At 44.7% G+C, this 15,360-nt stretch overlaps 1 protein-coding gene across 1 annotated transcript in view; it reads right to left on the bottom strand.

Moving 5' to 3' along the window:
* Nucleotides 1-15,360, bottom strand: part of RFX4 (regulatory factor X4) — a 164,964-nt gene that overhangs the window by 90,336 nt on the left and 59,268 nt on the right. Inside the window, exon 4 of the mRNA XM_027107437.1 lies at nt 2,290-2,413. Coding sequence (XP_026963238.1) covers nt 2,290-2,413 — 124 coding nt within the window. The remainder of the gene's footprint in view (nt 1-2,289; nt 2,414-15,360) is intronic.

The raw sequence follows: 15,360 nt of genomic DNA, 5'->3' as shown, positions 1-15,360 counted from the left end.
ACCACGTTTGGGATGTAAACTACCGCTGCACACTTCAGTCTCCTAGGACGCTTTAGTCTACATGGATGCTTTCTGTGGACTGCCTTGTGCAAAGCAAAGAGGACCCCGAGTTTCATCCCTAGCTCATGATGGTACAGAACAGGGCTGTCCACTAGAACTGTCTGTGGAGACGGAAATGTTTTATTTGCACTGTCCAATATGGTAGCCTCTAGTTCCATGTGGCTACTGAGCATCTGAAATATGGCTAGTGTGACTGAGGAACTGAATTTTAATTTTGTTTAAGTTAAACAACTGGGTGTGGCCAGAGGCTACTGTACTGATAGCACAGGTGTGGAGAGAGGGGGTATATGCAGAAAGAGGAGTCCCAAGTCAAGGTGACCCTGAGGATGCAAACACCCTGGGACTTGCTGAAATCTTGGTGGCAGATTTGAGACTTGAAATAGTAATGGAACTGGGATGCTGGGAGGAGAGGAAGAGTTAAATCGATTTTACCTAGATCACAAGGTCACGGAAACCCTGAGCTGACAACAGAGTTACAAAAGAATTTGAGAGAAAAAGGAATAGAAGGTCCTTACACAGGCAAATTGGAGTTTCTAGAAATGCTGGATTTTTTTGGTTTTTGGTTTTGTTTTTGTTTCAGAATCTAAGTTAACAAATGGCTATCTGTATCTGTGCACAAGCATCTCATAGAAAAGTCATAATAACAGTTGTAATGGCACATGGTAGGTGTTACCAAATACCTGAGTGACCAGATGACTGAGTGCACAGTACCCTACATCAGCCCGCCACCCTCTCAGGTGAATCTTGCAACATCCCAGGAAGAAGGCAGGGGTTAATTTCCATTTCACAGCTGAGAGGACTGAGTCTCAGAGAGGTTAAGTGATAAGTCCAGGAGAGCTAGGATTCTTGGTCTTTTGGTTCACCCAACCTGACTCTCCATTTCGGCCTCTGGGAGGGAGCGTGTAGATGCAAGAGAATGTTCCAGGATCCCAGACACAGGACAGGGATGCACTCCTGCTGTGCTCTTCCTTCTCCCACTGCTGAGAGGCTCTCAGTGCCCCTCTCTAGACTGGGAGCCCCTCCACAGCAGGACCCATACCGGGACCCCTCTGAGTCTCCACTGCCTGACACAGTGCATGCCACACAGCCAGTCTCAGCCAACACTGCCCGGCTGAAGAAATGAACGAAAGAAACAGCAAAGGTGGTTTCGCCACTGATTTTTTAAAAAATTCTTTTCACTTTGGAGAAGGAACACTAACCCATCACACAAGCATTTTTCCCTTCCTAAGTCACCACAGAGCATCTTCCCATGTACTGAGTGGAGCCAATTCTCAGCCACTCAGTTTCAGACTCTCCGGGGTGGTTGGCTCAGGGCTAACATTGCCCTTTGTTTTTTCTTGCTGATGATTTATCTGTTGAGGATCTGAAAAGTGAATTTCTGAAACATTGACCCCTTCCTGCCGTTTCAGTCCTTGTGACGCTTGCACTCAGAAAACTGGTAAGGAACAGTGGTGCAGGACAAGCTTGCCTATTTTTTATTAGCCGATGTGGAAAATAGTTACACACAGGAAAAAGAAGCTAATAAAAGGAGAAAGAGTTTAGATGTATTAACTCAAATTAAATTGAATATTTTTGGGGTGTAAAAAAATCTAGATCTTTATCAAATAAACACATGATGCGTCTTCAATTGAGTACCAATAGCCTTCCTTGGCCAGCTGAATATGAATGACCAATGGTGATGATTTTTTGTAGAGAGAGCCCTGAGTGTGGGATGTATTTTTAGCATAAGTGGATAGAGAACAGTCAGGCCTGCAGTGATATTACAAACAGTCCACCCCCAGCTGAGGACTCCCAGACCTCCAAGCTATGATACAAGGCCACTTCCCAGTTTCTCTAAGGCTCTCACATTACCAAGCCAAGCAGTTTGCCCGTCCCAGGCTCACTGACATATACATAACACACTTGCAAGTTCAATATTTGCCGCTCAGAGAAAAGAAGTTACTGTCTGCAAATTAAGTACCAAGGAAATTCAAGGTAGACATTCACTTTTACTTTACAACGTGTCTGAATTGTTTGAAATATTTAATACTTTGGTATTACTCTGTTTTGGTATTTGGTTTGGTATTACTCTGTTAACAACTGTTTGAAATTTTTACAGCAAAGTAACCAACGTATTTACTTTGGTAACCTAAAAAAAAAATTAAATGATTTAAAACATGATTAGGAACTGTGCATAAATTACTTAGAAGTAGGGAAGAAAAGGAAAAAGCCTGGTGAAGTTGGACTCACCTTTCCAAAGCTGGCAGCATTGACGGGCTGGGTGTCATTCTTCTCACAGAAGTCCAGGTAATGCATGTAGAGGGCACTGCGAGGGATGCAGACCCCTTCTGCAATCTCATAGTTCTCCTCCAGCCTGGGGAAATAAAAGCCCAGTGAATAAACCCAAGAAAGAAGGATCTGTTCTTTCTAGTCCTCCTCCAGAGCTGGGCAGACCTGAGAAATAACTCTTTTCTTACAGATGGGGAAACCAAGGCCCACGAAGACAAAACAGTCTGCCTAAGGTCAGGAACGGAGTTAGCAGGTTAGCAGGATCAGACCCCTGGTCCCTTTGGGTATGACCTCAGGTCACTTTTCCGGTCCAAATTCCCAGTCCCTTTCCTCTGTGTTGTCATTGGCCTGACCACATTCTGGGTGAATCAGATTCCCCCAAACTCCAAAAAATGATAGAGGATATTGCAGGTGCCCCCCTCAGCCTAGCTACCCACTGTGTAGCCATTCCTGATGGGTGTTAAAATCTTGGGGCTTCTTGGCTAACAAGAGCAGCAGAGTGAGATAGCCTGGGAAAACAAATGCCCCGGCACAGGCTGGACAGCTAGACGGCCACTAACCCACTGCTGAGGGAGGTTATATGACCACAGCAGGGAGCTGAACTGCTTGTTTCCTTTAGGCTCACCTTCCCTGCTGTACTGGGATTATATGATTCTACACCCATTATCTTCTTAATGACTATAGGTTAGGGTTTCAGGGTAGGAACTTTTCCATCTGGATTCAAATCCCAGCCTTACTACTTGCTGGCTTGGTGACCTCGGGTAAGTAAGTTACTTAACCTCAGCCCTCAGTTTCATTTTGGAGGTACTGACTGTAACCGCCTCTCAAGGTTGTCATGACAATCACATGTAACGTGTGACATGCATCAGCATGGGGCCTGGCACATGGTGAGAGCTTAGTAGGTGTTAGACCTCATTATCATCCACTTTTCTGCTCCATAAAACATTTTTGGGCACTCAAGGTGTCCAGAATTTGTGCTTGATACTGGGAACATAAAAGCAAACTTGATACAGTTTTGTTTTTTTTTCCCTCTTTAACCCAAACACCAGAATGTAGGCATCCAATCATCAAGTTCCCCCTCACCACCATGTCAGCCGTGAAGAAAACAGAAGACAACAAACAACACACTGGTGTTCATTGTGGATGTCAAGGCCAACAAGCACCAAATTAAACAGGCTGTGAAGAAGCTCTATGACATTGACATGGCTAAGGTCAACGCCCTGATCAGGCCTGACGGAGAGAAGAAGGCATATGTTTGACTGGCTCCTGACTATGAGGCTTTGGATGTTGCCAACAAAGTTGGGATCATCTACACTGAGTCCAGCTGGCTACTTATAAATATAAAAGTTTTCACTGTTAAAAAGAAAAGAGGGCTTCCCTGGTGGCGCAGTGGTTGAGTCTGCCTGCCGATGCAGGGGACACGGGTTCGCACCCCGGTCCAGGAAGATCCTACAGGCTGCGGAGCGGCTGGGCCCGTGAGCCATGGCTGCTGGGCCTGCACGTCCGGAGCCTGTGCTCCGCAACGGGAGAGGCCACAACAGTGAGAGGCCCGCGTACCGCACAAAAAAAAAAAAAGAAAGAAAGAAAAGAATGTAGGCGTCCAAAAGAATCAGGCTCCTTTGTCATGGACACTTTGGAAGGTTAAACATCTCTTCCAACAAAACTGCTGGGGCACGTAACAGTTTGGGGACTTCTCTTTGGGCCCGGCTGCCTTCAGAGTGTGGGGCACACACTGTTCAATAAACTCACCAATAGAAAATATTTCTCCTCTGACTGTGAACTGGATATTAGGAAACAACCCCAAGTCATTTGGAACCAAGTTTGAGGGCTAAAGTGACTGGAATAACCTTTTTCTCCCAACTGTTTTTCTAGGGGTTCAAAAATAAGGCATGATGCTAAAACAATGAATTGAATGTCCTCAAGTGGCTTCTAACTTTCTCTGAGGGCACTTGCCAAAGAAGTGGTCCAGCGCTGTTGTAACTGAAGTGGAATGAGGACACGGCCTCCCGAGGTGCCCACTTGAAAGGGCAGTGCTCATTCGGCTCATTGCAACATGTGGTTGAAAGAAAATCAGTTCAATCATTTCATATCCAAACCCCACGGATGACGCAGAGGACCAAGCAACCCGAGGAACGCTCGGACAAATGAAGATGCCTGTGCTGAGCCATCCCAGGTAGTCGCACCCACTCCCCCCTCTTCTGGGAAGGGGAACACTGAGTAACGCCTGACAATTTTTATAAGTGTGCCAGGAAATAGTTTATGCAATCCCTTCTAGGCAGCCTAATTCCTTGAGGCTGGGGTGGTGTCTGATTCACTTCTGCATTTTTAAAGTCCAACAGACTCCGTGGCACACAGCAGGTATTCAGTAAATGTTTGATGGATAGATTGTGTCAGTCATATATTCATTCAACAAATATTTACTGATCTCTTATCACCCAACAGGTGCTGGGGATACCATGGTGTGCAAGATAGCCCTTGTTTGCGCATGGAGAACAGATTAATGGTGGACAGGTGGATAAAGACACAGGTAATCTTCAATTCAACAAATATTTATTGAGTGCCAGGCAGTGTTCTAGACTTTAAGGAAACAGTGGTGAACAAAACAAAGGCCCTGTCCTGAAAGGGCTTACATTCTATGTGTCCCCAACATCATACATTGGAACTCTAAATGTATTTCCCTGTGGGAAAATGGTTTCACATAGAGATTAGGTTTCTTAGGACTATCCTAAGCCTCGGGGCTGGTGTGAATGGGGATCAGCCGTCTAGTTTAGCCTGGACCCCTAAATGCCATTCACAGTATTGTTTCCCTATAAAAGTGAGTTCAAAGGTCCAAATAACCAGCTTATGCACAAACTCGTGGGGGTCACCTGAAAAATGCAGCTTTCACAAAATGGGGTCTCACAAACATTCTTTGTTTGGCCTGAACAGTGTTGGCCCAACTTTTAAAATTCAGGACACTTCACATAAGAATCTGGATTTCTGGCTTCTTTTGAAAAGGCTGAGATCTGGCAACACTGGGCCCATATTCCCGCGTGACAATTGGGCAGAGTTACATGTACCCTCGGGTTGGCCAGAGTCCTCACTCCTCCCTATCTTTCTTACACCCAATCTATTTTCTGTTCCTTGTCTGCCTCCTGTAGGCTCTTGTGTTGACATAAGACACAATCTATGCCCTAGCTCACTTTGCAGTTTACTGTGGGGAGAATAATGCACAGAAATAAGAATATTTAAATACTACAAACTCCCAACCACAGGTGCAGAGGAATGTGGGAAGACAGAGAGATTACTGTGTAGATGGGAACAGATGATTGAGGTTTCATGATGAACTGGAATTAGAACTTTGTAACAACAACAACAGCTAGCATCTGTTGAGCTCTTACTCGGTGCCAGGCATGGGGTATACATTATCTCACAATAACCATTTGATGCCCATATTTTAGATGAGGAAACTGAGGCACAGAGAGCGAAATTCATTTGCCCATGGTCATGCAGCTGGTAAATGGGAGAGTTTGTCTCACTGTGAACCACTGTGGTATTCTGCCATGGGAGACGGAGGGGGTTCCAGGCAAGGAGAACAGCAAGGCTAAGAGACAAATGTGGCTCGAGCTTTGGATGATGGAGACACTGGTCTGAGTGGAGAAGAGGGCTTGTAATGGAGTATCTGAAAGGGAAGAACCATGGGGGAGGGGCATGCCGCATAAGAGAATATGGCTTGGCCTAAGAGTTTAGCAACCTCCAGAGTTGAAGAGTTACTATGAAAGTCTTATTTTCAGAAGGTAATGGAGTGTTACTCAGACAGGATTGAAAAAAATATTCAGAGACAGGAAGACCCGAGTGTTTCCAGGATGCTGTGGGAATAATAATAATGTAATCAAATACAATAGAATACTGCTCAGCCATAAGAAGGAATGAAATAATGCCATTTTCAGCAACATAGATGGGCCTAGAGATTATCATACTAAGTGAAGTAAGTCAGAAAGAGAAAGACAAATACCATATGATACCACTTATATGTGGAATCTAAAATATTATACAAATTAACTTATTTACAAAACAGACTCACAGACATAGAAAACGTATGATTAACCAAAGGGGTAAGGGGGTGAGGGACAGATAAATTAGGAGTTTGGGATTAGCAGATGTTAACTACTATACATAAAGTAGATAAAGAAGAAGGTCCTACTGTATAGCACAAGGAACTATATTCAATATCCTGTAACAAATCATAATGAAAAAATGTGAAAACTAATATATATGTAACTGAATCACTTTGCTGTACACCAGAAACTAACACAACATTGTCAATCAACTATACTTCAATTTTAGAATGTAATCAACAACAGTAACTAGCATTAATTTAAAGTTTAATATGTTGTATTTGCCAGCAATGGATTGAGACTAAAAGAACGTTTAAAGAAAACAAAAACAAAAAAACCCCCAAGTCTCATAGGTTTCCTCTTAGACGACTGAGAGTGCCACTAAGCAATTTCCTTAGAAAGCTTAACTTCAGCTCTTTAGGCTACTGTGTTGTGGGATATTTTCCAGTTTAATTCATAGACAAGAACAATCTGGGAAGCTGGAACTTTGTGCATAACCAGCTGTGTGCTTTTTGCTTATATTTACTAATGATTTTCTAAAATTGATTTTGGCCAGAAAAATCCATGGACACATTCAACAAACATGCATTTCAAACCATTCAGAATTCATCTTATAAAAAGCATATGGGGCTTCCCTGGTGGCGCAGTGGTTGAGAGTCCGCCTGCTGATGCAGGGGACGCGGGTTCGTGCCCCAGTCCGGGAAGATCCCACATGCCGCGGAGCGGCTGGGCCCGTGAGCCATAGCCGCTGAGCCTGCGTGTCCAGAGCCTGTGCTCTGCAATGGGAGAGGCCACAGCAGTGAGAGGCCTGCGTACCGCAAAAAAAAAAAAAAAGCATATGATCCTTTAAATTATAGGGAGCCAGTTAAGTTTTTAAAGCATAGGAGTGCCAGGATCAAATTTATTCTCTGGAAAGGTCACCTTGGCACCTCTATGGTGAGTGGACAAGGAGTACTAGTGAAGACTGGCACATAGTGGCTGACTAGGTAGTACTTGTAGAATGAATGAGTGAATGAACGAACAAATGAGATCGGTTTGGAGCCACGTTAATAGTCAGGGCAGGAAATGATGGAGCATGGATTGAAGGAGTGGCTGTCAGGGCAGAGATAACACCTAGGCTGTGGGTCTCATGCTGCCAGATGTGAGGAGGGTGGGAGCAACCAAGGAAGCCCTCAAGTTCATAATTGGGTTGAATGGGTGCAAAGGGGCTCCATCCCCACGATTAAGAAAAGCTGAGGAGGTGAGTTACAGGGGCAGGAATAATGCTTCCAAATGTTGTGCTAAAGGGCATGGGTTCCCAGATAAATTCCTGGCTCCCCCCTCATTGGTTACTTTACTTAAGCCCCCTGTGCCTCCGTTTCTATTTGTTGTTTGTATGGTTCGTTTGCTCACTAAATCTGGTCAAGAAATCAGGATTAAATACAAGGTCAAGTTTAAAATACATCCCATTAAATGAATCCATAGCGGCAACAAACTATCCATGTTTGAACCATACGGGTGTAAGTCACAGTTCACACAGGCTGAGCTAATTAAGCAGGTACCTGCCAAAGGACAGAGCCTTCTAAATAACTACATTCTTATCCACGTTTTGTTTCTCTTACTGGAGCTTCTTTGCCTCAAGGTATCTAGGTGGCTTATGACTATGAAGCATTTTAATGAGCTCTGTGAGTGAAGACACGTAATTGGAGTTAAGGGCAACTTTGATGCTTGATGAGTTTCTACAGGAATAGCATCATGACACCTTTCCCCAAACCTTCTTACAAACTCCAGAGGGTCCGTGCATGTACCGAAGTTGCTAATTGAAATGCCAGCTTCCTGACCAAGGCATGGCAGAAAGGCAGTTAATTATTTCTCTTCATATCTGATGAAATTTCCCCTTTTCCTCCTCACTTTTACAGGACATCATTAGTCTGACATGGTGAACAATACTCCATTATACCTGGATATATTTTTTTTAATGATCACCAAAACATTCTCCACGTCTTCCATTTTCTGATCTTCTATTTAACAACCTGATCATATTTGAATTGAGCCTATCCTATTATGGAGAGATAATGACCTCGGTCCACTAGCCAACATGAGTCATTATCTGCAGTATACATTTTTAAAAGACCTCCTCGCAAGGTTTCAGCATGCAGCATCCAGGAAGGTGGAAGCTTCGTATTAGCGCTTTACGGTGAAGAGCAGATGTCTCAGCGCGTAGCATAATTTCTCCCTCTGCTCTCATTTTAAACTTATGTTTTCTTATATGTTCACGTGGGCTTTCAGTCCAGGCTCCACTTCTCGAGTCCTTGTAGACATGTCTGGGACAGAAACTTTTTTCTTCTATTTTACCCAAAGAAAAGAAAACAGGATTTTTTTTTTTTTACTTGCTAAACATCATAATTTGTTACTGAGGTTATCAGAGAGATCTGAGACTGCAAAATATGTGAGAAAAAAAAATCTGGCCAAACAATCAGAGCCAGACAATAGTCTAAACCCTTCAGTGGCTCCCCTCTGCCTCTCACAGAAGTTCAAATTCCTTACCTTGGCACCCAAGGCCCCCTATCTCTCTGACCCTGACTACTTCTCCTTCTCCAGGCTTCTCTGGCCTCACTCCCCTACACATACACTTCTCTCCAGCCGACGGGACTGTCTGTTGTTCCTCAAACATATCTTGCCATGCTCCCCGCTACGGTACACGTTCCCTGGCCTTCCCACCATGGGAGGGGACCCCCTCTGCTGGGCCTCACCCTTCAAGACCCAGCTCAAATTTCTCTTCCACCAAACTGTGCTTAATTTCCACCCAGCCCCAACTGCTGATCACTCCTTAATCATTTCTTCCTTGACAAATTCACATATTCATTCATTTGATAACATGTAGAGTGCTGAGTTATGTCTGTAGAGGAAAACACCTTGACTGAGCAGACACATCTTCTCCTCCTAGAGCTCTCACTGCCTCCTGGGGATTTCCACAGCTCTTCCGAACAGCTTCACTGAGAGACAGCAGTTTTACAGTCAGGGATCACTGAGTCTGAATCTTCCTCCACCACTTGCAAGCACTACAGTCTCAGGTATGTTACCTGAGCTCTCAGACTCTTGCTTCCTTCATCTGTAAAATGAGGGAAACAATACCCAACACCCATCTCCCAAGGTTGCTGTGAGGGTTAAACAAGAATCCAAGCACAGCCCTCAGCCCTCCAGCTGGCATATGCACATCACTCAATGGAGGGTAACTATTGGTATCATTCTATATTAGTGCAGAATATTCAGGTAACACCTCACATCTTAGACTGAAAGTCCTTTGAAGGCAGGGACCACTTCTATTTATGCCAGCATAGTTCCTAGCACTGTGACCTGAACATGGTCAGTAACAGTGTGGAAGGAAGGAGGCGGGGTGTGTGTGTGTGTGTGTGGCAAGGGCTGGGGGCAAGGAAGGAAAGCAGGCTTTTGCACAGATCAAAAAAAAGTTTAAAAAAATCTTAACACCTGGGGGGTTAAAGGAAAAGCCTGTTTATATTAACAGATCTGATTTATATTTTCAAGCGCCTACTCTCGTGCCAGAGATGTTCATATTTGCTATCACTACTCCCACAAATGGGTAACTTTATCTCCATGACATGGAGGAAGAAATGGAGAGTTGGGGAGGCTAAGTGACTTGCCCCAAACTGCTTGGCTGGGAAAAGCCCGCCTTGGAGTATGAACTCTGGGACGATGCTTCTAAAGCTCTCACTCTGTGCTAGGGACTGGCATCCATGTGCTCAGTGAGTCAGCATTACCTATTGAGCACCTACTATGCGCCAGGCACCGCAGAATACAGCAGTGAACGAGAAGACGCAATCCCTACCGTCGCCTTTAGGAAGCCGACGGTTTCTCAGGAGGAAGATGGGAACCAAGGAGAGACCACCACCAGATGATAAATAAGTACAAAATGGTGGCATTTGGCTCCTGTGGGCTCGGATTCTACAGAAGGCCAAAACAAATAAACAAAACCCACCCAATCTATTTTATTAAACTGCAACAATTAAGCCCACAGTTTGCTGCTGGGTAGACAAACACGAGTTCAGGTGGGTCCCTGGTGTTTCTCCTGGGACCTCGCCGGCCCCGCCTCCCCTTGCTTGAGGGTCTTCTTATAAGGAGTCAGGCATCTCCCCCACGTGGGTGGAGTGAGACTGGGACCATCTGCTGTGTTGAGTTGCCCTCTTCCAATAGGGGTAATAATCCTGCCTCCTCTACCCGGTTTTCGTGAGATCCAGTGAGCTCAGCCAGCAACATCAGCTGGGGTAAGCCTGGCACACCAGGGGTATTGGCCCAACCTGTAAGTTTGGTCCCTGCTCAGCCATGGACTGAGTCAGGGATTTATTTCTGCCATTGTATTGACTCAACTGGACCAGAATCTACAGTAGTCTAATCCAAATCTTGTGCTTTGCCTACAAGCTACCAAACTGGTGCTCCAGAAAGGCCTGGGATTAGCCAGCTTCTGGCATTCCTCTGTTCACTTTTTGATTAATCAAGTCCTTTTCTTTTTTTCTTTTTTTTTTTTTTCTTTTTTTTTTGGACAAAAACTAGGCAGTACAGTAGCAGAGTGTCACAAGTTCTGTGCTGCTGCTAACCCCCCTGTCGGGGCCTAGGCTACAGGTTGGCAGCCAGAGCGCTGGTGGCCCCGAATGGCAGTGGAGGGGATTTTGGCACCATCCTCTACCATAAACCACCCCCTTCAATCTTCCCTTTCCATCTCTTCCCTGCCTCTACTCATCTCCACTTCACCGTTACAAATAGGGCTGCAAAGAACATCTTCATGTGTGTCCCCCTGCACACCTGGGGGAGTGTTTCTCCATGTCAGTATCCAGGAGTGGATGTACATATTACAATGTTAATGGGATGCAAAATTGCCCATTCACATGGCTTTACCATCTTATACCTTCACTCACAGCACAAACTATTTTCTAAAAATAAGAACCTAGCTCTACAACATAGCGTCTCATTCTCTGAGACATTTACACCCTTCACGTTGTCCTGCTTAAGCTACCTTTCTCCATCTCTGGCTGAGGACTTCTAGCGGGACATAGTCACACCTATTGGCACTGTATGTCACTTCTGGTTACATTCAGAGCTAAAAATGTTTAGCCTCCCTTTCTGGAGTGAGGTGGACTAACTCACACTATGAAAGCAAATCAGGTTATGCCACCGTTGAATAAAGAATTAAATCAGAAATGGGTGCACAACGTCATGGGTCTGGCCTAGCAGCTGTGGCTGGGTCTAAAACGTCACCGTACTTCTTTGGCACAGTACCCAGCCCAATTTTCTACCTCTGGCCTCCGAGAACATTTTAAAGAGAAACACCGAATTTATTTTGTTTCATATTGATTTGAAATATTGAAAGCCTAGCAATCACCCAAGCCTCATTTTTATTTTTTCAAAAGAAAGGAAAATGTCTCCCACGAAAGTGACAATTTGGTCTTCAATCCTCTTCCTTTGGGGAAGGGCCTCCCTTTCCCTGGAAATTGCAGACAGGGAAGTGTCTCCCCCCTGATGGCACACAGGAGCTCAGAGTGACACTGGCAACAAGAGAGGTGTGTGAGAGGGCGGGGCAGTGGAGGTGGACACGTGCTGGCAGCGAGTAGGCCAGGACAGCAGACAGGCTGCTTTCCCTGCCGAAATCCTCTTTGTGAATAGAGGTTATTGTGTGGCCAGGATTCCAGCAGGGCTCACCATCCCCAGTGGGTTGGGCCTTACTAACCTCATGACCAAGGATGCTGGAAAGTGTTTGGCGCAAGGCATTTGACAATATTTGCCTGTTTTCTGCTGGGAACTGCCTCCAGATCACGTGGCCCTGCTTATTTTCAGCTGCTTGGCTGTTGTATTATTTGTTCTTAGAGTGGGGATGGTCTCTAGGGTGATGGGGAGGGGCTCTCAGCAAGGTGGGAGAAGGCAGAGAGGCAAATAGCTCCTAAACCAATTCCAGGAACAAGCCAAGCGTCCCGGGAGAACTGGGCACTATCAGGCCAGTGGCTACCACCTTGGCGGTGAGGCCAAGGTCCTTTCCTGGGGCTGCCTGCTACCCCTGGAGAGAGGGGACAACACGAAGGATACAGACGCCTCGGAGGATGAGATGCCATGTTGCGGAGCTAGGTTCCCATTTTTTAAAAAGCAGCATTTTGTATACTTCGGCTGAATATAAATGGTATATTATAAATGGTAAGGCCATTAGAGTGGGCAATTTTGCAATCCTGTTAACATTTTCTGTGCGCCCAGCACTTCCACTGCCTGATACCCAGACAGAAGAAACACTTCAGCAGGTGTGTGAGGGGACATATGAAGATGTTCTTTGGGACTTTATGTGTAAAGGCAAAGATGAGATTTGGACACAACCTAAATGTAGGTCAAAGAGGGAAATGGCGAACTGAATTCTGCCGCTGTCTTACATGAAATTCTGTGCAGCAGTTAAAATGAGGTTGTTCTCTGGGGACTAATCTGGGTATAGCTTCAGGGTATTCGACTAAGGGGAGAAAGCAAGCTGTGGATCAAGATAGTGTGACAGGTTGTGGAACAATATTTTTAGTGTTCTATGTCTGTATTCTTTTTATAAAGGAGAAAATACTAAATAAAAAACCACAATTCAGAAACTTCTATCAGTACATATGCATGTAAATGCACAGGCAAGGGACAGTAAAAAAAAAAAAAAAAAATATATATATATATATATATATATACACACACACACACACGCATGTATACACACCCACACACATACATATTTCTCACTGGTAACAGCGCTGCTCTGGAGTAGGTGGACTTTAACCTTATCTGTAATGTTTTCGTTTTAAAATAAGGAAATGCATTTTGCGTAAATAAAATAAAATTTAAATGTAAATGTGTATTTGTTGAATTTATTTGCACCTTGCCGTTTTCTAAAAAGCTAACAAAATAAACACAAAAAGAAGAAAGTTAGACAAAGGAAAGAGATTAAAAAGTATATAGGGCTTCCCTGGTGGCACAGTGGTTGAGAGTCTGCCTGCTGATGCAGGGGACACAGGTTCGTGCCCTGGTCCAGGAAGATCCCACATGCCGCGGAGCGGCAGGGCCCATGGGCCATAGCCGCTGAGCCTGCGCGTCCAGAGCCTGTGCTCCGCAATGGGAGAGGCCACAACAGTGAGAGGCCCGTGTAATGCAAAAACAAAAACAAAAACAAAAAAAAGTATATAAATATCAGACTTAGCTCTGAACTCCCTGGCAGCCAGAGCAAAGAGGGGACATGTGGTATAAATTATATCACTTTCCCTTGTAGAGTGGAGGGTGCATCCAGTTCCTGTTGAGAGACAAAGTTTTTATACTGAAAGTCTAGTCTAAAAAAGTTTACTCATGTGGAACTTGATATAGGATGTCACATGTCCTCCACCATGGTTTTAAGCATGGCTCTATCCCTAAGTTTAGAGAAATGTCCTACTTTTTCTTCCCTGCTATTTACATACTCCCCTGCCTCCTTCCCCCACCTCATCTGTACTGCTGTCTTCCTTGCTGGCTATGCTCCAACCACACGGGCCACCTTCTGCAGCTCCTTGAACAAGCCCAGCCTGCTTCCAGCCTGGAGAGAGTGGAGGATACTGTGGTCTGTGCCCAGGTTACCTTTCAGGACTGAGGCGTTCTTCCCCACCGCTGAGACGTTGATTGCTGAGGCTGAATCCTTCCTGGGGAGTTGTCCTCAGCAGAATGGGAACTGCCTCGCCCAAAGTTATGCCCCCTCACAGGGCTGGAAGGGGAGATGGGATGAACTGGGAGATTAGGTTTGACATAGGTGCACTACCATGTGTAAAACAGATAGCTAGTGGGAACATGCTGTGTAGCACGGGGAGCTCAGCTCGGTGCTCTGTGATGACCTAGATGGGTGGGATGGGGGGTGGGAGGGAGGTCCAACAGGGAGGGGATATAGGTATACATATAGCCAATTCACTTCACTGTACAGCAGATACTAACACAACATCGTAAAACAATTATACTCCAATTAAAAAAAAAACACCAAAGTTATATCCCCTCTCCCTCGGGGCAAACTACCTGCAGTGATGAGCAAGATGGGGGAATAAAAACCTGAATCCATTGCCTCAGTTCATCTCTGAGGCCCACCCTGGCTTCAGAACTCCCTGTGAGATCGCTGAAGCCTCTTGTAGCCTCCTCCCAGCCCAAGACCCCCTCTGCCCATCCCCTCGTACCCTCATGGTGTCAATACTGGGTGCCTTACATAATAGGCCACCTGTAGGCACAGCTCAGAGTCTGCCTCTGGGAGAGCTTGACCTGCAATGTTCCCTCTGCCTGGAACGTTTCCCTGATTTTAACATCGTCATGGTGTCTGAGGGCTTCTTGTCATACAAATATTCACTTAAATATCACCTCCTAAAGGAAGCTTTCCCTCACCATTCAACCTAAAATAGCCTCTGAGATATGATCATATCAGCCAGTTCTAATTCTCCACACAGCACTTATCCGTCTCTAATACATTCCTTGTTTATTTATTTATCATTAATATAATAATTTTTTAAATTATCACCCAACTTTTTCTCTCATCGGCCCCTATTCTTGGTCTGTCTTATCCACTACTGCATTCCCAGGGCCTAGAATAGGGCCTAGCAAACAGTAGGTGCTCAGTAAACATTTCTTAAATGAGTTAATAACTAAAATTCTATCTTAAAAATATAATATAAAAGGAATTAGAGGACAATTTGATGTTTGAACAACTTGTTGCCTTTTGATAATAATACTCAAATTTATACATTTTCAAACCTGATCTGACTCTGAAAACAGATTTTTTTCATCAAAACAAATCCACTGCCTAACTCTGTGAATTGGAGGATGAAATTTCTTCCGGAATGATCTATGTGACCTTTTATTTAGAAAAACCGATATTTTGTATAGAATTACGTACAGTAGAAGGAGAACTGACAATGCATATGTCAGGAAGGAG

This window comes from Aethalodelphis obliquidens, unplaced genomic scaffold (assembly GCF_003676395.1).
Source record: "Aethalodelphis obliquidens isolate GAN/ISIS:26980383/991018 unplaced genomic scaffold, ASM367639v1 scaffold8, whole genome shotgun sequence".
Lineage (NCBI taxonomy): Eukaryota > Metazoa > Chordata > Mammalia > Artiodactyla > Delphinidae > Aethalodelphis > Aethalodelphis obliquidens.
The sequence above is the reverse complement of the archived record's forward strand: the minus strand, read 5'-3'. Positions and strand labels throughout refer to the sequence as shown.